The 21,443-nt window shown below is 41.9% G+C and overlaps 1 protein-coding gene across 1 annotated transcript in view; it reads left to right on the forward strand.

Annotated features, from left to right (window-relative positions):
* Nucleotides 1-21,443, forward strand: part of USP13 (ubiquitin specific peptidase 13) — a 132,893-nt gene that overhangs the window by 48,819 nt on the left and 62,631 nt on the right. Inside the window, exons 4-7 of the mRNA XM_030822852.1 lie at nucleotides 341-462; nucleotides 6,853-6,995; nucleotides 8,983-9,167; nucleotides 20,210-20,304. Of these exons, the coding sequence (XP_030678712.1) occupies nucleotides 341-462; nucleotides 6,853-6,995; nucleotides 8,983-9,167; nucleotides 20,210-20,304 (545 nt within the window). The remainder of the gene's footprint in view (nucleotides 1-340; nucleotides 463-6,852; nucleotides 6,996-8,982; nucleotides 9,168-20,209; nucleotides 20,305-21,443) is intronic.

Genomic DNA, 21,443 nt, shown 5'->3' on the forward strand with positions numbered 1-21,443 from the left:
TCCTTTCCTTTTTAGGAGTTTCTAAGAAATTTTCTTTCTGAGAAATTCTTTCTGAGAATTGAGTATTTTGCACATTTGTCTATTTTAACTGTAAAGCTTTATGAAATGGCTAAGTCTTCATACATCAGTCACTGATATATAAGTATTCATAACTTGATGGAAAGGCCTGCTATTGGTGGTTTAGGACAGATGGACGGCCCTATCAGAGGAGAAAGCTGTAAATGTCACACCCTTGGTATTTCATCATCGCCTTGGATTTCTGGCTTTTCCAGTGAGTGCTGCCGTAGTGTGGGATATTATTTTCCTCACTTCTTGTTCTTTGTTTTTGTTTTCTCCTCAGATCTAGATACTGATGACGATTTAAATAGCGACGATTATGAATATGAAGATGAAGCCAAACTTGTTATATTCCCAGATCACTATGAAATAGCACTACCAAATATTGAGGAGTTACCAGCCCTGGTCAGTGAGTGTGCACGGCTGCTAGCTAGATGCGCATGACTCTGTGTCAGGTGTGTGTGCGTGTGCGATGTGTGTGTGTGCGGGGGTGGGGTGGGGTGGGAAAAGCGGGTTGAATGAGAGAAGAGGATGAGAATGAGCGTGAACATGCACATACCTCTTCTCTTCTGTGACAGGGGTCTTGCCGGCTTACATTTCAGTAGTGCTGGGCCTTTTGCTGTCTCTTACTTCAAGTGCTGTTAGGGCTTTGTTGCTCATTAGCTGGTCTCCTCCAGGTTGGGCTGGCTTCTTGCCTCCTAAATCACAGTCTGTTCCTTAGATTTTCAAACTCTGCACCCCAGATCTACAGGGACTGCTGGAGAGGGACTCTTTTCTGATCAGAGGGATGACAGTCTTTTTATCATGTTTATTATGTTGGCCTTCCATGTAACATTTTGTTTGGAAAAAAATAGAAGTGCTCCACTGCTGAAACAATAGCGACGCAGTTCCAAAAAGAACAAAGCATTTACAAACTACAGGTCTGCGGGAGCTCTGGGATTAAGTGAACCTTCTTTTCAGTTTTACTCCCTGTGTGAACTAAGACTACTTTCTAGGTTTTAGATATTTTTAGCTGTGAGCTTCCCCCTTCCTCTTCCCTTCTCTTTCCTTCCTTTTCCTTTCTTTCTAATCCAGTTTTGTGGACGGACCTTAATTTTCTTGAATGACTTGAAGCTGGAGCTGCTGGTAGTGATCTAGGGAAGCCAGGTTTTGTTTTCCTTCGATTCTCGCGTGCTGGAAGTGGGCACAGAGTTCCTGTGGGGACCCTAACTGTTTTTCCTGCTCTTTGCTCATTTCCTGTATTGCCTGTACCACTTTGTCCTCTTTCCTTTTTTTTTTGTTTTGGTGTCCCATTTATTTATTTACTTATTTTTCTTTTTTGAGATGGAGTCCCGCTCTGTCGCCCAGGCTGGAGTGCAGTGGCGCGATCTCGGCTCACTGCAAGCTCCGCCTCCCAGGTTCACGCCATTCTCCTGCCTCAGCCTCCCTAGTAGCTGGGACTACAGGCGCCCGCTGCCACGCCCAGAGAATTTTTTGTATTTTTAGTGCAGACGGGGTTTCACTGTGTTAGCCAGGATGGTCTCGATCTCCTGACCTCGTGATCCGCCGGCCTCGGCCTCCCAAAGTGCTGGGATTATAGGCGTGAGCCACCGCCCCCCGCCAGGTCTCCCATTTCTTTTCCTCTTTCCACTCTGTGCACACCTTGACTTCCCAGAGCCTGGCCACAGATGGCAGTGGGGTCAGGGTGGGTTGAGTTTAGACATGCCTGTTCATTTTTTCCCTCCTCAAACCATGCCAGAACCAAAGCAAGCTCTTTAGATCCCGGAGTCTTCTGGACATTGCATGACTCTCTCTGTAGCCATCTGCTCACTTGTCCCTGCCAAGAGGGGACATTTGTGCTTGGGGTTTCCATGTCACTAGGGACTCGGTTTCCACCATTCATTCTCTTTTGCCCCAATCTACTTTATATCTAAGATCATAGAAATGAGAATTTTGTGTATATTTATTTATTGTGCCTCTTCTTTTAGTACTAAGTGCACAGTGTTCAGTAAGGCATATGGAATTAAATTACCTTTGCTTTCTCCAATTCCATGTTGACTCATGTGGCTGTTACCAAGGATAAAATATATTAGTGGACAAAATGGCCTTACCTCATCCCATTACCTGAAATTGTATACTAATGCTTATATTTCTGTAATACTGAGAGTTCTTACTGCCTTGTTTAATATAACTCTTATTTCTGCTGTCAGAAGAGAAGAAACATGGTGAATAAATGTTATGATAAATTATTTTCCTTTCAGCCCCTCATGAATAAGTCTTTATGTTAAAAAATTAATAAAAAAGCCTTTTCTTATTGTTGTACTTGAAGTATAATTTGAAATGTGATTAATCTTATTTAAAATAAAGAGAAGTGCCATAGAAATCTGAATCCAGCAAGATATGTCATTTTTAATATAGTCTTTTAGTATTAAGAAATATTTTAAGAATGAAAAAAGAAGAATTATTTGGAAGATGAGGGTGGGGAGATTAAAGGAAAAGCCTGGACTTATCTGATGGTAACTGATAGGATTTATCTACATAGAAGATGCCAGTTACTATATTTTCTTTTCATGCTTTTGCTATATTTTTGGTGTTCAACAATTCTCTTTTTAAACTGTTAAATAACAAAAATTATTGAGCTCAAAACATCTAACCAGGTGATTCTTCCTTCATCTTCTGAGTGTCTTAGTGCAGAAGAATTTCAGTTTCAGAGAGTGACTCAGAAAGTTAAAGCACCTCTGAGTGATGCTGGGTTCACAGAGACCTAGCACTGTGAGCTCAGCAGGGGTCTTAGAGCTGGAAATCCAGTGCCTTCATTTTTGACATCAGGAATTGGAGCAGTGGTGTGCTTCTACATGTTTAACAACAGGCTCCCTAGGAAAAAAAAAGCCCTGTTTTGTAGTGTCTGCTGATTCCATGGTGTAAATACTCCCACCATGACTGATTTCAGGTTATCAATGTGACGTCACTGAATGCGGTGTTGGAAAGAGACTGGTAGTAGCAGATCATTATACAGAATTTCCAGCATTCCGTTGACATGCATGTAAATAAAACCTCAAGAGCACATAGATAATAATGAGATACAGTAAGACAATTAGGAAGTGAAGAATTTTTTATTATATGTCACCTTTTGAAAACATTTTATTTAGTCGTAAGTTTATATGATTTAATGTTTTATAATGGCTGTGTTTAGCAACCATCTTGCCGAATTTCTTAAAATTTAAAGCTGGACTCTTATGAGCCAGTTTGAGCCAGTTCCAGTGCAGAACTGAACTGGAGGCTTACGAAGGCTTGGGATGGAGCCAGGACTAGTACCAAGGTCTTTTCGCATCACTTCAGATAACATATCCAGGGAAAAATAGTTCACAGTGTGATTACAGGATGATGGATCCTGACCTTCAGCTGTCACCCATAAAAAGGGCCTTTAAGTGATTTTGGATGATATTCTGAAAACACTGGATCAGTGTTTTATAGGCCCAGAAGTCTAAGGATGTTTTGTTGGTTGTCACCCACAAAGATATTCAAAGACAAAGGAGAAGATTCTATTTGAGTCTTGTTCAGAATCATAGTGCACTGCAAACCAGAACGTTTAGAAAAGATCTAGTAGGGGTGGAGACAGTCCTAAGGAGGACACAGACATGATTTGGGTAGTTGATGAAACAAACAAGGAGGTTACAATAGGTCAGACTCAAAAGATTAGGAGGCTACACAACAGCCTCCTTACTGTGGTCTTTCCTCCACGCCTGCCCTCTTCCCTGCACAGCAGCCAGCGTGATCTGCTGTGAAAATTAGATCCTATCCTTCTTCAGCTTAAAACTCTCAACGCTACTGACTGATGACACTGGGCTACTCACAGTCAGGAACAAGGAAGAAGTCCTGGCCAGAAGTGCTAAGGTGGCATGTCCCAAACCCATAAAGCCTGGAAGGGGCTTGTGGTGAACTCAGCTCTATTTTCTATGGGCATTTCTGGAAGGTGATGGGGGATGAGTCTTCAAAATAGAAAGAAAAAGCTAATTATACAACAGCATTTGTAGTGGGAGATAAATGGGCTTTTGAAAGGCTTAACTATATTTATTAAGTCCCGATCTCTAATGGATTATAAGCTTGTTGAGGCCGGGGACCTCCTCCTTGTTCCTGACTGTGAGTAGCTCAATGTCATCAATGAGTAGTGGTCAGTATAACCTTGGAGAGTTTTTTTTTTTTTTTTTTTTGAGACGGAGTCTCACTCTGTCGCCCAGGCTGGAGTGCAGTGGTGCAATCTCAGCTCACTGCAAGCTCCGCCTCCCGGATTCACGCCATTCTCCTGCCTCAGCCTCTCCGAGTAGCTGGGACTACAGGCGCCCGCCACCACGCCCGGCTAATTTTTTTTTTTTGTATTTTTAGTAGAGACGGGGTTTCACTGCGGTCTCGATCTCCTGACCTCGTGATCCGCGCGCCTCGGCCTCCCAAAGTGCTGGGATTACAAGCGTGAGCCACTGCGTCCGGCCAACCTTGGAGAGTTTTAAGCTGGAGAAGGATAGGATATAATTTTCACAGCAGATCACTCTGGCAGATCACTCTGGCTGCTGTGCAGAGAAGAGGGGCAGGGCTAGAGGGAAGGCCACGGTAAGGAGGTTGTTGTGTAGCTATCAGGGAACCATCATGGTGGCTAGGACCAGGAGGGGTGGGGTTGGAGTGGACATGAGGCCCATCGCAGGGCTGCTAGGAATTGCCTGTGGGCTAGGTGGGGGTGAAATGGCAGCTGAGGGAACTTCGTCCATTGTTTCTTGTTCCTTTCTTGGTTCTAGGGTCGGAAGCCAGGACCCAGACACATGGGAAACTGCTACTCAGGGGAAAACGATCAGCTCATTGTGCAGGATATTAGTGATGTAGATTACAAATTTTGTTATTTATTTATTTTTTTACAATTTAGTGGCGTTTATTATATTAGAGTTGGGCATCCATCACTGCTATCTAATTTTAGAAGATTTCTCTTGCCCCACTAAAAACCCATACCCCTTAGCCATCGTCCTCCAACCCTTCCTCCATGCTGAGCCTGTGGCACTCACTAATCTACTTTCTATAGATTTGTCTACGCTGGACCTTTCATATAAATGGAATCATGTAATATTTTGCTATTTGTGACTGACTTTTTCACTTAGAATATATTTTCAAAGTTTATCTATATTGTAGCATGTATCAATATTTCATTCCTTTTTATTGGTAAATAACATTCCATTGTATTTACATCCAACATTTTATTTTACATTCTATTTGTTATGTCCATAGGCATTTGGGTTGTTTCCATTATTATTATTATTATTTATTTTTTTTTTTGAGACGGAGTCTCACTCTGTCGCCCAGGCTGGAGTGCAGTGGCGCAATCTCAGCTCACTGCAAGCTCCACCTCCTGGGTTCACGCCGTTCTCCTGCCTCAGCCTCTCCAAGTAGCTGGGACTACAGGCGCCCACCACCACGCCCGGCTAATTTTTTGTATTTTTAGTAGAGACGGGGTTTTACCGTGGTCTCGATCTCCTGACCTCGTGATCCGCCCACCTCGGCCTCCCAAAGTGCTGGGATTACAAGCATGAGCCACCGCGCCCGGCCATTATTTTTATTTTTTATTAAAAAAATTTTTTTTTTGAGGCAGGGTTTCTCTCCTGTTGCCCAGATTGGAGTGCAATGGTGTGTTCTCAGCTCACTACAGCCTCTGCCTCCCAGGCTCAAGCAATCCTCCTGCCTCAGTCTCCCGAATAGCTGGGACTACAGGCGCATGTCACCACACCTAGCTAATTTTTGTATTTTTAGTAGAGATAGGGTTTCACCATGTTAGCCAGGCTGGTCTCGAACTCCTGACCTCAAGTGATCTGCTGGTCTTGGCCTCCCAAAGTGCTGGGATTACAGGTGTGAGCCACCGTGCCTGGCCCCATTTTTCTGATTATTCTAAATAATGCTATTATGAAAAGTTGTGTACGGGTTTTTGTGTGGACACATATTTTCATTTCTCTTGGGTATATACCTATGTTAGAATGGCTGGGTCATGAGATAACTCTGTTTAACCATTTGATGAACTACTGAACTGTTTTCCAAAGCGGCTGTACCAGTTTACTTTGCAACCACAATTTAAGTTTTTAAAAGACAGCTAGAAATAGCTTATAGCATTAAGCCAATAGCACATTGGGTAATACGCATATGGCCAGAATCAATCAGGTAGGGAGAGGGCAGAGAGTCTGTTTTCCTCCTCCCCTGTGGTCAGTTGGTGCCGAGCAGGACATCACAGATTTGCTCATGATGTGGACTAATCTGGCACAGAGACACCCAGGCATGTCCCTGTCCAGGGTCACATTTGCACCAGATTAAGAAATGGAGCCATGCTGCTTACATTCCATTCAAGTGCCCTTGACCACATGCCATTGTGTGATGAGTTGAGGATATTGGATATCTGAGTGTACATTTGTTATGAGGAAAACACACCACTTGGGTAAATCCTGGGCATTCCTGTATCTAATTTCACCCTTGCAAATTGTTCACCTCCTACTTTTCACCATGCTTGCTAAGTGGTAGAAATTGTTAAATCTGACCTCTAAGCTTGGGCTTAGAAAATGAATTTAGTTTCTTGCTATCTGTGACATTGTCAATACTACAAACACTAGGCCAGGGACAAAACCTAGCTCGATCCAGGGAAAGTGCAGGAAAACAGGATCTCTCTCTTGTGACAACTACGCTGTTTGCATTTCTTCAGTTTTTAAATTCATATTCTAGTGAATTTGCTATTCACTAGCAAATTGTTATTTTCTCAAACCGTTTTTATGTATTACATCTGGGTTTGTCTTATAGGTAACAATTGCTTGTGATGCAGTTCTCAGCTCAAAATCTCCGTACAGAAAGCAGGACCCAGACACGTGGGAAAATGAATTGCCAGTATCTAAATATGCCAACAACCTCACCCAGCTGGACAATGGAGTCAGGATTCCTCCAAGGTGAGAGTCAAATAGCAGAATGGAACTTTACTCCCTAAAACTGACCAAAGGAATATTTGTTTTCTACCTCTTTTCTGAATTGGCAGTTATATTTTTTCTTACCAGATGCCTTTTATTAAAAGTAAATATAAAACTTCTCTAAAATTGTCTGTAGCTTTGTAGTGGATGCTGAATGTGCCCAGTCCATACCCCTAAGCCCTTCCCTGCCCTGAAGCTGCCAGTTGCAAGCACTTAAAACGCTTTGCTTGAGAGCTTTTTCTGCTTGCCGAAGCCAGTGAGGCCGGTGCACGGGACAGTTAGAAACACCAGAGTGAAGCTCCCTCCCTCCTCCTGGAGTAGCCCTAAACCAGTGACTGTGGCGTGGGTGGATTAATATCCCAGTTTTCTGTCCCTGCAGGTGGGATATCTGTCTCTTGCAATTCCCCACATGGCCTGAGCCCCAGTCGCCCACAGTGTACATTTGCTCACTGACATATCCTGTACCAGCTTCCTACCCTTTCTTGTCTCTCTTCCCCACTTCCCTGGGATCACTTCCCAGACAAGCCATTTACCTTCACTTTTTTGTCTCAGAGTCTTGTTTTAGGGCAGTCCAACTTACAAGTCTTTGGTTGTCACATTTTGGCTGGAATAATCTTTGGGCTCCATTCATATCTCCTCTTATTAGGTGCCAGTGTGTTTACAGAGGCAGGTGTTGGCAGATAGGCAGATGGATTAGGAATGTGTCTAATTTGGTTGAATCCTGACAGTTGCACGGCATTCACCTTCTGTGTGGTCTTTGGAAATGAGAGTTACTTCTGGACATCCATTTCTCCGTTTGTAGAAATAGAGATGGTAATACTGATGCTGAAAGGTGTTTATTAGAATTAAATGATGAGACTTCTGTAAGGTACTTGGCATGTAGTTGACATTTAGCATTTAGTCAAGTTGGTGTCCTTTCTAATTAATTTAGATTTGCAGTGTAGTCGGATTTGCATAAACTAGCTTTACTGTATGTGATTAATGCTTTAGAACTTTAGACATTTATACACACAGGATCCTTAATATTTTAAACTTGTTCAAGCTTCGTTGTCCCTCATGGAGGAGTTTTAAGGAAATGAGCTCCTCTCCTAGCCCGAAAGTTTGTGTCAGTTTTCGAAAGTAAAAAAGCCACTCGGGGCCGGGCGCGGTGGCTCATGCTTGTAATCCCAGCACTTTGGGAGGCCGAGGCGGGCGGATCACGAGGTCAGGAGATCCAGACCACGGTGAAACCCCGTCTCTACTAAAAATACAAAAAATTAGCCGGGCGTGGTGGCGGGCGCCTGTAGTCCCAGCTACTCGGAGAGGCTGAGGCAGGAGAATGGCGTGAACCCAGGAGGCGGAGCTTGCAGTGAGCCGAGATTGCGCCACTGCACTCCAGCCTGGGCGACAGAGCGAGACTCCGTCTCAAAAAAAAAAAAAAAAAGCCACTCGGAGATGCTGGGAGGGGCTCGTCCACATCTGGGAGGCAGGCAGGGTGCTGAGTGATCCTGCTACTCTGGGAGAGGAACATTAATTTTTTTTTTTTTTTTTAGACAGAGTCTTGCTCTGTTACCCAGGCTGGAGTGCAGTGGCGCAATCTCGGCCCACTGCAACCTCCGCCTCTCGGGTTCAAGCAGTTCTTCCTGCCTCAGCCCCTCGAGTAGCTGGGATTACAGGTACCCACCACCACACCTGGCTAATTATTGTATTTTTAATAGAAACGGGGTTTCGCCATGTTGGCCAGGCTAGTCTCGAACTCCTGACCTCAGGTGATCTACCCACCTCGGCCTCCCAAAGTGCTGGGGTTACAGGCGTGAATGACCGCGCCCGGCCAACAATGTCTTGAGGGAAGAAAATGGGGAAGCATCAGTCTCTGTTACTTCACTGAGCCTTTGTTGTGACCTGTGTACTTGAAACCCTCTGTTTTCTTAGATGTTAGTTTTTAAAATTATGCTCTGGCTGTTCTGACTACTCTCCAATGGTTTTTCAGTGGTTGGAAGTGTGCCAGATGCGACCTGCGAGAAAACCTCTGGTTGAATCTGACTGACGGCTCTGTCCTGTGTGGAAAGTGGTTCTTTGACAGCTCTGGGGGCAACGGGCATGCGCTGGAGCATTACAGAGACATGGGCTACCCACTAGCCGTGAAACTGGGAACCATCACTCCTGATGGGGCAGGTGAGTGCGCCTTTACCGACTTAGGAACATGCAGCGGCTTCCTCTTAGATTTAACCAATCCCTGAATCCAGGTGTTGGAAGGTGTAGGCTCTGGATGCAAACAGCCCAGGTTTGAATCCTAATTCTGCCTCTTATTAGTTTTGAGGTCTTGGGCAAGTTTTCCAATCCCCCTAAGCTTTAGAATCCTCATCTTGAGGATAACGATGATGGTACCTCTTTCCTATGTTTGTTAGTGTGCATAAAGCATTTAGCTCAGTGCACGCTGTAAGGTCCTAATACAAGTTGTTGCTGTTGTTATTATCCTTCTGTGTATCTCTTGGCTAAGGAGGACAGAGCAGGAAACAGGATTTGTGAAGTGAGTGTGCATAATCAAGTCTACTGTTAGAGCAGCAGGAGGAAGCCCTGGAATCCATTACAGGGATTAAGTATCATTTTAGGAACAAATGGATTAATTATGGAGAATATGAGTTTTAAAGGATACTGTGTGTTTAAAGAGTCCCTGAAATCACCTGGCAGCGATGGTGTTCACATTCTCCAGGGGATTAGAATTGTTTCCTTCTTGCACTGTCAGCTTCAGAGTTGGTTCTGTTTCTTTTTGTCCTCACATGGTGTGCTTTGAAACATTAGCTTTTGGCCATGTTTGTACAGTTAATACCTCCTACCATTTTTCGAGGGAAAAGACAATAATATCAGGATCAGTAATGAGAAACTTAAATATTGAGCAGTGGCTATGAGAACCCATCACGTAATCATCATTGGAAACATTTGTTAAACACAGACCTGGACTGATACCCAGCTGGTCTTCTCCATTTTCCCAGGCTTTATTCAGTCTCTGTTTCTTCTTTGCTGCAAGGTAAGATGTTTTTTAGGAGAAATAAAAAAACATGTCTTCTCTCTTTTCTCTTTTTTCTCTGTTATTTTTCGATGATGGAATTAGCCTGCCTCAGAGTTAATTGCCAAAGATCTTTTCATTAAATAAGGGGACACTTCTCACCAATCATTGTTTTTTCATTGAACCGGTGTAGTTTTTCATTTGATATATAATTGAGGACTGGCAGTTAGGTCGTGTCAGGATTCTTTAGTTTCACATTTTAGAGAATTTTCCTGCTTTCAAGTTTTGTGGAATTATTTTAACTCATTAAAGACAAGTAGCTGAGAAATCCTAGCTACTGGTACCAAAGATTTTCCCCCAAAGTAAATAAAGATACACACAGCCCAGGTCTTATCCTAAATCTTCGGGGATTGAAAGAGGAAATTCAAGACATGCGTTTAGATTCAGGGTTACAGCGCGGTGTTTACAGGTGATTGTTATTCAATGAGTGGGTGTTGAATGACTTCTCCAAGCCCTTCTCCTTGTCCTTTTAGGGGATTGTAGAAAGAAAGATTTGCAATGTAGGAATTCTGTCGGATAAAGTTGCAAGGGGAGAATAATTCAGATTTTCCGACTTTCTATGCTGTCTTGTGTAGTTGCCTTTATAGGACCAGTTATTAGAAATTCAATTCTCAGAACAGCCTGTTCAACACTATAACTGTTCGTATATGCAGCTTAGTTCTTCTAACTTTTTAGTATGAAAGCAAGTCTATGTCTTACTCATCTTTGGGTTCTATACAAAATCTTACATGTCTTAGGCACAAATACTTTTGTTAATTGAACCAACTGGTATATAAGCATTTAAATACAGTCCTGCATCACTTAAGGATGGTGATATGTTCTGAGAATGCATCATTAGGTGATTTCTTTATTGTGTGAACATCGCAGAGTATACTTGGACAAACTTAGATGGCACAGCCTCCTTCACAACCAAGCTATATGATGTAACCTGTTGCTCCTCAGCTACAAACCTATACAGCACAGTACTGTACTGACTGCTGTAGTAACACAATGGTAAGTATTTGTGTATCTGGACATACCTAAACATAGAAAAGATACAGCAACAATATGGTATAAAAGATAGAAAATGGTCACCTGTATAGGGCACTTACCATGAATGGAACATGCAGGGCTGGAGGTTGTTCTGGGTGAGTCAGTGAGTGAGTGGGGAGTGAGTGTGAAGGTCTCGGACTTTAGTGTTCACTACTGCAGACTATAAACACCATATACTTGGCTACACTAAATTTATGAAAACATTATCCTTTTCAATAATAAATTAACCTCTTACTGTAATATTTTTACTTTATGAACTTAATTTTTTTAGCTTTTGGACATTTTTGTAGTAATAGTTTAAAACACAAATACATTATACAGCTGTACAAATTTTTTTGTTTTGTTTTGTTTTTTGAGACAGTCTCACTCTATCACCCAGGCTGGAGTGCGGTGGCGTGATCTCGGCTCACTGAAACCTCCATCTCCCAGATTCAAGTGATTCTCCTGCCTCAGCCTCCTGAGTAGCTGGGATTACAGGCGCCCCCACCACGCCCAGCTAATTTTTGTATTTTTAGTAGAGGTGGGGTTTCACCACGTTGGTCAGGTTGGCCTCGAACTCCTGACCTCAGGTGATCCACCCACCTCGGCCTCTCAAAGTGTTGGGATTATAGGTGTGAGCCACCATGCCCAGCCAAATTTTTTTTTTAAGTATCTTTATTTTATAAGCTCTTTTCCATTTTTATCTTTTGCTTTTTAAATGTTTTTATTAAAAACTAAGACACAAACACACACATTAGCCTAGGCCTACACAGGGTCAGAATCATCGGTATCACTGTCTTCCACCTCCACAGCTTGTCCCACTGGAAAGTCTTCTGGGACAATAACATGCATGGACCTGTCATCTCCTATGATAACAATACCTTCTTCTGGAATGCCTTCTGAAGGACTTGCCTGAGGCTGTTGTACAGTTAACTTTTTTCATATATAAGTAGAAGGAATACTGTAAAATAACAATGAAAGTATAGTATAGTAAACACAATATGGTAACATAGTCATTTATTATTATTATCAAGTATTGTGTACTGTACATAAAACCATATGTGCTATACTTATATGTGACTGGCAGCGCAATAGGTTTGTTTACACCAGCATCACTACAAGCATGGGAGTGATGCGAGTAATGCTGTAATGCTACAACATGGTGGTTATGATATCACTACGTGACAGGAATTTTTCATCTCCATTATAACCTTATGGGACCGCTGCCATATATGCAGTCCATTGTTGACCAAAATGTTGTTATTCCGTTAGTGATTGTAATTAGATTCTATTTAAATGTATGCTAATAATAAAGGCCAAGAATTAATTCTATTCTTTGTGTATCTTTAGTTTTCTAGAAGCTTTCTTTTCTAATGGGAAACTTATTTTAAAACTGCTAAATAGAGTAACTCTAGCTTCTTTTCTTTCAGTTTTAAGAAAGTTTTATATTTTCCTCTTGATTTTGCAGCAAAGAGATATTCAGTGTAACATATGTAGAAAACAGAGATAAAAGTTTAGATAAATCAATACAAAATACTAGTAATACCACCCTTTAGATTACTCACTGTTAATAATTTAGGTATTTCATTTCAGTCTTTTTTTTTAAAGGGTTAGTCAATTCATACACACACATATGTACACACACACACCCACCTCACATTTTTACAAAAATTTGATCATACTGTATAAAGTTTTATTCCTTATTTTTCTCTATTTAACATTATGTTTTTCTATGTTATTAAATATTCTTCAGTATTTTATGATGGTTTCATAAATCATTTCACTATTCTGTAAGTGGTTACAATTTTTTTTCTATTCTGATGAACATCCTTGTATATATGCAAATCTTTGGGTGTTTGTCTAGTTATTTCTTTAGAATAAATTTCTATGACAAAAAGAGTTAAATCTGTAAAATTTTCAGTTACCAAGATTCTCTTTTAAACAGTTGTAATAATTTACATTCCCATCAGCAGTGTATGACAGTACTTATTTCAACAAATCCTTGACAACTTTTTTTATTAAGACTTAAAAAAAAAACTTTGCTAATCTGGTGTCTTGTTTTAATTTGGATTTCTGTTGAGGCTGAATATTTTTCTTAGTATTCTTGGCCATTTGTAGTTCTTTTTTGTGAATTTCTTAGGCCAATTTTTTCATAGGTTTAGGTTTTTAAAAATTGTTTTTTAAGAACTCTTTGATTATTAAGAATATTAACCCATTATCTTCCATAGTTGTTGCTGTTTTTGTGAAGAAGAAATAACTTTTAAGGTTTTTCTTGTCATACAATTGACAGTATTTGAATACATCTATTTCAATCATAGAAAGTATAAAACATTGGCAACAGCAATGCAGATCGTATACACTGTGATAAGGGTTGTGAATTCATTTAGCTAAAATAATGTTAACTTTTTGAAAAAGATCAGGCTTTGATTCCTGCGAATATTGTGCAGAGCCGGTTTTAATAAAAGTAATTATTTTCTGTCTAATTGTAATTTCATATTAGTTTATGGGATGCATACATTCTATTTTGGTTTCCTTTAAATCTATTTAATAGATTGCTAGCTGTAACTTATTGTTTATTTAAAAGCCACATAAATTAATAAAAACATGCATAAAGTTTCCTTAAATGTCTAATGATGAGCCTTGTGGACATTGAGGCCCGGGGGTAGGGTGCCCTCTGTCTGGGGGTAGCCATCTCTCGGTGAAGTTTCCACTGCTGAGGGTCTGCTCTTCCACACTTGCTGGGCTCACTCAGGCCAGTTCAACTCACAAGAGATGAAGTCTCAAAGTCAGGGCATTTGTTTTTTAGTTCATAATGAGAGCCACAACTGCCAGTAAGTAGGATGTTTATGTCCGCTTGACCAGTACATTCCTTCCCTGTGGGAAGCTGAATTATATTTAGAAGATTGCTTAGTGAACGTGGAATCCAAGAAGGTTGTGGACTCAAATATTTAATGGTAGTGTGATCTGATCATCCTGATTTCCTTTCCCCCAATAAGGACATATTTGTCCAATGAGACGCTGCTACTCATCCTTGAGGTCTCAACTTAGATTTAGGTTTTCAAAGAAGCCCTGGTCCCTCAGTCCAGGCCAGAGCGGTGGCATGCGTAGCAAGAACAGGCCCCACATGAAATTCTACTCTGGGTCCCCATGGGTACAGCAACAAACAAACCAAGAAGCAGATCACTACACAAACAAACAAAAAGCTTTCCTCTGTGGGAGGACACATTGTTTCGGTGAGGCAGGGATGAGGTTCTTGGTAGAAAGGGAGTAGGGCAGGACGGAGATGGGATAGGGTGTGTTTTTCTTCCATCATGGAAACTAGTTTACCCGAGAAGATGCTTTAGTGTCTTGGGTGATTGTAGGAGAATCTACCAGAGATGCCCAAGGCAGCTGTGAAATTGCCTCTTCTATTGGCTGTACCAGCTCCATAGCATCTCAGGCTGGTCTTTCTTCTTTGGTCATCTTTACCCCCGACCTGGGCATAAGCTCCCTTGAGTTTCTCCCAGCCCCAGGGTTTGGAATCAGGGCATGGACTACTTCATTTTAGTTTTGGCCTGGCCTTGGCCCCTCCTGTGTGCCTCTGTGGTACTTCCTGCTGCTCTGTCATGGTACTTTTCACAAGACCCTGTTAACAGTTTATTTAATGGTGGTCACCCAGGACGGCAGGGCCTAAGGCCACATTTCTTGGGCACTGTTATATCTCTAGCATCTAGTAGTGTCCCTCACACACAGTAGGTGCTCAGCAAATATTATGGAGCAAACAAATGGAGGAAGACACACCAACAAAATCTGCTTCTATTTGGGAGGCTGTGTTTTGAGGATTGCTTGGGCCCAGGAGTTTGAGACCAGCCTGGGCAGCATAGTGAGACCCTGTCTCAAAAATTTAAAAAAAGGCAGAGAATATTGGCTTCTCCGATTTACCTTTTTTCTATTTTATTGACATCTTTTTAACTCTTACCTGTTTTCCTTTCCTGACTACAGTCTAGGTTTTGTCTGTCCTGGCGGTTCTCTCTCTCTTTCTTTTTCTTTCTTTTTTTTTTTTTTTGAGGCAGGGACTTACTCTGTTGCCCAGGCTGGAGAGCAGTGGTGCAGTCATGGCTCACTGCAGCCTCAACTACCTGGGCTCAAGTGAGCCTCCCAGCTCAGCCTCTCAAGTACTGGGAGCACAGGTGCTTGCTACCACACTCCATACTCGGCTAATTTTTTTTCATTTTTTTGTAGAAACGAAGTCTTACTATGTTGCCCAGGCTGGTCTTGAACTCCTGGGCTCAAGTGATCCTTCTGCCTTAGCCTCCCAAAGTGCTGGGATTATAGATGTGAGCCACTGTGCCTGGCCCTGTTCTCTCTCTCTTTTTTAAATTGAGACAGGATCTCACTGTGTTGCCCAGGCTGGTCTCGAACTCCTGGGCTCAAGCTATCCTCTTGCCTTGGCCTCTAAAAGTCCTAGGATTATAACCCATTCTCTCTTTAAAGAGATCCTACATGCTGGCCCAATTTATTTTGTGTTTATTTTTCTTTCTTTTTTTGAGATGGAGTCTCACTCTGTAGCCCAGGCTGTAGTGCAATGGTGTGATCTCGGCTCACTGCAACCTCTGCTTCCTGGGTTCAAGCAATTCTCCTGCCTCAGCCTCCCAAGTAGCTGGGATTATAGGCGCACACCACCATGCCCGGCTAATTTTTGTATTTTTAGTAGAGATGGGGTTTCACCATGTTGGCCAGGCTGGTCTCAAACTTCTGACCTTGTGATCCACCTGCCTCTGCCTCCCAAAGTGCTGGGATTACCTGCATGAGCCACGGTGCCCGGCCTTGTGTTTATTTTTCTAGTGTAGCTGCTGGAGTTGTCTTGTTTTTCTTCTTTTCCTGTCTGTTGCAGATGGCTTAGAGGCACACAAATGTGAACTCCTGGTGGAGAGATGCAGTTTGGGTGGACAGATCTGCACTGACATTGAGGAGAACCTCTCTTCATTTTCTCCTCTCTGATTTATTACTTGATGTTTGACCAGGAGCTTTGGTTTTTCTCTCCACTTGTGAGAGAAGGGCACCAAACCTGGCTTTCCTAGTTTTTGTTCTGTTTTGTTTTGTTTTGTTTTGAGACGGAGTTTCGCTTTTGTTGCCCAGGCTGGAGTGCAGTGGTACAATCTTGGCTCATAGCAACCTCCACCTCCCAAGTTCAAGTGATTCTCCTGCCTCAGCCTCCCGAGTAGCTGGGATTACAGGCATGTGCCACCACGCCAGGCTAATTCTGTATTTTTAGTAGAGACAGGGTTTCTTCATGTTGGTCATTCTGGTCTCGAACTCCCGACCTCAGGTGATCCGCCTGCCTTGGCCTCCCAAAGTGCTAGGATTACAGGCGTGAGCCACCGTGCCCGGCCTTCCGTAGTTTTAACACAAGGACTTGTTGAGGTACATCCTTACCTCTCTCTCCCTTCTACTTTCCTGTAGGGGAATCTGGAGGGAGAATTTGCACTTCTGCCATTTCCTGGGGCCTAGGATAAGGGCATAAAAGTCACATGACTAAACCATGAGACCCTTCACACCAAACCAGCATTTCTTTTAAGACTATTTGAAATATTAAACTTTAAACTTATGAGGGCAGGGACTCTGCGTATCTTATTTAACATTATATCCTCAGGGTATACACGTATTTGGTATTTAGTTAATATTTGCTGAATACAATGAATGAGTGAGTTAATCTTGGTGGTTGAACAAGGATGACCCACGCTAGCCATGCTAGTCCTAGCAGCATAGTCCTAATAGCATACCATCCAATATCATCATTTTAATCTCTGGGAATTACTTAGAAAACATTTTTTTTCCATCAAAATATAATAAATTTAGAAAAAACAGAAGAGAAAAAAAGAAATCTTCCCATTCAGAGATTATAAATTATTATTACCATTTTGATCTGGGTTCTTACAGATTCTTAATCTTGCTTCCGGTTCATCTCTATCTCTGTCTCTGCTCTCTAAGCTTTTCCTTAATTAATCTTTGAGCTTACTGCACATACTGTTTTCTAGCATGCTTGTCACAAATGGGATATTCTTGTTCTAAAGATTTTTTTTAAATCTTTTTTCTTCTGCGGATTGCTGCCTCATGCTCTTTGTGATTTAGTTTGTCATTTAACTTGAAAGGATGACGGGTTTGCTTCTAAAATGAATGCAGTTACTCATGAAACGCTGCTTGGGCTATTCCTGGGAGGATCCCTCTGTGAACTCCCTAACCGTGGTTCTTGGCTTCAAGTTTTAGGCCAAGCAGGGGAGCGTGATGGATAATACTTGTCAGAAGTTGCCTATTTACTACCATAGTTTCTGCACTAAGACCTGACTTTGCTAAGCTGAAGTTGGGAATAAAATGAGTTTCCCAGTGAAAAATATACAGGACAGCATTTTCAGCCACTGAGGCCACTGAAAACTTTTTTTCTCTGACTACATAGTTATAAATTCTTCATGATTGCCAAGTTTGAAGATCACAGTTCATTTTCAGGTTTCTTGTATGTTACTCACTAAACTGTTTTTGTCTTGGGGATGAGAAATAACTATAGCATTTGACCAAATCATGTCATATTTTTGGAGCAGTTAATGGCTGGAGGTAAGAAATATGATTTTCTCAATGTGGCAAGAGCCTAATGGGTTATGAACTATGGAGGGCTGTGTGGTTTTCACTTATTTCAAAATCCTAGGCCAATGCCAGTGGTTCAATTCTGGCAGTTTTATTATTTTCTAATACAGCCCTGATCATTAGAGGCTTAAAGTCTTAAGTCTTCAAACTATCTCCCTAATTAATAACAACTAAAGTGCCTAGGGAGTGCCATTTTCACCTTCCAGCTAGTATTTGAGTGGAATTTTTTGATCCCTTGTCATAGATTAAAAATACTGTTGATGTATTTGTTTCAATTTATTAATTCAAAGGTTTTTGTTTATTTTATTAATATTTAAACTTTTGGAAATGTTTCTTCTTAATTGGGCTGAGATTTTGTCTTTTGTTTTGCTTTTGAGAACACTGAATTATATTTAAAAAATATAAATGAGGGTTGCTATCCACAGTTATAATGGGCCTCTGGGGGAAGAGGAATAGAAAAGACGCTATACAATGTTTAACTTATTAATAATAGAAAAACTGAATTTCTTTGGTGAGCAGTGAGTCTCCACGTATCTGGGTATGGGACAGAAGGTCACATAGCTTCTATGCATTACTTTTTTTTTCCCCCTGGTGATCTTCCAAGGAGTAGGGAGCTCCTTGGACAGTCTGTCTTATACTGTCCCAAAGAGTGATATCTTCGTATTCATTTTCCTTGTTACAGATTTTGTTTTTCAAATATAAGAGCAAAGAAATTGTGGGGTTTGAGTCTTTATTCCTCTTAAGGCCCTAGGTTGGTTCTTCACCAAGTCTATTGGTATCCTGTTCTGATATATACATTTTTTTCTTTTTTTCCTTCTTTAGAAACATTCTTTTTTTTTTTTTCTGTTTTTTGGAGACAGGGTCCTGCTCCATCACCCAGGCTAGAGTACAGTGGCATTATCATAGCTTACTGTAGCCTCAAACTCCTGGCCTCAAGTGATCCTCCTACCTTGGTCTCCCGGAGTTCTGGGATTACAGATGTGAGCCATGCACCTCGCTAGTGTCCTGATATACCTTCATAAATATTCTGTTGTAAAGGGAAGAAGATTGGGCCAGGAGTTAGACTACCTGGGTTCCGGGCCACCTGTGGGATTTAAGGCAAAAATCATTTAACCTTTATGAGCCTCTTTTCCTTATCTGCAAGATGGGCTTGAAAATGTCTGTTCTGTCCTCCTCATGGCACTGTGTGTGAGGGTGGATAGGGCAGCGGATTGGATAGCTTTGGAAAACCAAACAGTCCTCCAACTTCACTGTGCACCTGAGGATCTTGTTAAAAATGCAGCTTCTCATTCAGTCGGCCTGGAGGCGGGGCTCCAGATTCTGCATGTCTTTTCTTTTCTTTTTTTGTTTTTGAGTCAGAGTCTCGCTCTGTCATCCAGGTTGGAGTGCAGTGGCGCGATCTCGGTTCACTGCAAGCTCCGCCTCCCGGGTTCACGCCATTCTCCTGCCTCAGCCACCCAAGTAGCTGGGACTACAGGTGCCCGCCACCACGCCCGGCTAATTTTTGTGTTTTTAGTAGAGTCAGGGTTTCACCTTCTTAGCCAGGATCGTTTGGATCTCCTGATCTCGTGATACACCTGCCTCGGCCTCCCAAAGAAGATTCTGCATTTCTAATGAGCTCCCAGGTGAAGCTGCTGCTTTGAGTCCATACACCCCACTTTGAGAAGCCAGGTTCAGTCAAAAGCCTCATGTTGTCAGGTGGGATATTATTATCCCGAGGAAAGAGGCAGCCCACTTCAGCACAGAGCTTACCAACACTAGCGTCTCTCAAATGGCCGAGGTGTGGATCCCAGAGGCCCTGGGGCAGTGAGGCAGGGCAGGGATGGCTGGAGACTTGAGTATCCCTGGAATACCAAACATATGGTCATTTTCTGTGTGTGCGACGAAGTGGACCGTTAGGGAAGCGCCACACAGTCTTCACAGATCTCTCGCTGGTTCTGTGAGATGTGGACATGAAGGTAGGAAAGAAGGGATGTGGGGGCAGGTGGGAGGTAGAGGTGGTGAGTGGTAGGTTTGAGAATACAGAGGGTTTCATGGGCAGAAATTCGTTGTCTCAGACGGAACAAGCTGCCCTGAGGGCCTGTGTGTTCTCTCTGTTCCCCCGGAGGTCCCCCCTCCCTTGGCAGATGGCCGTCACCCCCTCCTCCTGCGCCCATCCCTCTTCCTGAGCTCAGAGTTAGGCCACTGTGGTTTTAGTTAGAAAAATCAAGTGTTAGGCATTTATATTTGTATACTTATTAGAAACTGTTCTTTTTTTTTTTTTGCTTTTCTTATTTTAGAAAACTTAAAAAAAAAACTTTCCAAAATGTCAAAAGAATGATATATGAGTATATTTACAAAAAATGCCTACATATTATTTATTGTTTATCATTATCTTTCCCCTTGTTGAATGTTAGAAAGTTTTTATTTTGTTCAGTGATATAGCCCAAGCCTGGTGTACAGTAGGAGTTCAAAAAATATGTGTTGGATATTCAGTGACTTGATTACTGATTGCAGTGCTTATTTTCTCTTCATCCGCTAGATGTTTATTCTTTTCAAGAAGAAGAACCTGTTTTGGATCCTCATTTGGCCAAGCACTTAGCGCATTTTGGAATTGATATGCTTCATATGCATGGGGTGAGGTCTCCTTTTGTTTCTGTTTCCACCTTGCATGGAGTAGGGATGGGGACAGGGCAAGGGAACTGCTTGATTTGTTTAATATATAATTCCTGTAACATGGATCTTCATTTTATAGGTTTTAGCTTTTAATTGTTGCATTTCCTTCTTGCATTTAATTAGTAGATGTTTTCTTTTGGTTGCCAGCTTAGATTTTTTTATGCTGTAATAAAAATGGCACCTCATCAAGTACTCTTTTGGTTTAGTTGGAGTTTACTTGCAAAATTAGTCTCCTTTGATGGGCAGTTGTGTGAATCATTCTTTGTTCACGAAATGCACATGGTGTAGGGAGATGACCTTTAAAATTATCTGTGACCAACATCACTTTAATTAATTTCAGGAAGGGAAGCAAAGCTCCTAGGGGACAGAACGAATAAACCAACACATTACCATTGATAGAGAAGCTCTGCTTCATTTAATATTGTGTTTTCAAATTGATGTCATGACTATATAATATTTTTCCCTTTAAGGAACTATTTAAATGTGCATTTAGTTTTAGCCCTTTCCTTCCAGGCCACCTCCCTCTCTTCATGTTCCTATTCTCTTTGTCTCCTCTTTGTCACTCATTTCTACTTTTTTGTTTAGTTTTCTCTGCTCTTCTTTACACCTCCCTCCTCTTTCAAGGCACTCTGAAGTCTCATGGTTTTAATACACATCCTCTCCAGCTGCCTGGCCTTTTCGTTTGCTGTGTTGCATTGAATATTTGCTTGAATTTAGTCTCCTTGCTTCTTTTTTGATTCCTATTTGTTCTTCATCCTACTTCTATCTCTTTCTCTTTCAGTCTTTCTCTCTTTAAAAAAATTTTTTTTTTTGAGATGGAGTTTCGCTCTTGTTGCCCAGGCTGGAGTGCAGTGGCGTGATCTCAGCTCACTGAAACCTCTGCCTCCCAGGTTCAAGCAGATCTCCTGCCTCAGCCTCCCGAGTAGCTGGGACTACAGGCATGCACCACTACACCTGGCTAATTTTTGTATTTTTAGTAGAGATAGGGTTTCACTGTGTTGGTCAGATGGGTCTCGAACTCCTGACTTCAGGTGATCCGCCCGCCTCGGCCTCCCAAAGTGCTGGGATTACAGGTGTGAACCACTGCGCCCAGCTTCTCT

This window comes from Nomascus leucogenys, chromosome 11 (assembly GCF_006542625.1).
Source record: "Nomascus leucogenys isolate Asia chromosome 11, Asia_NLE_v1, whole genome shotgun sequence".
In the NCBI taxonomy this organism is placed as follows: domain Eukaryota; kingdom Metazoa; phylum Chordata; class Mammalia; order Primates; family Hylobatidae; genus Nomascus; species Nomascus leucogenys.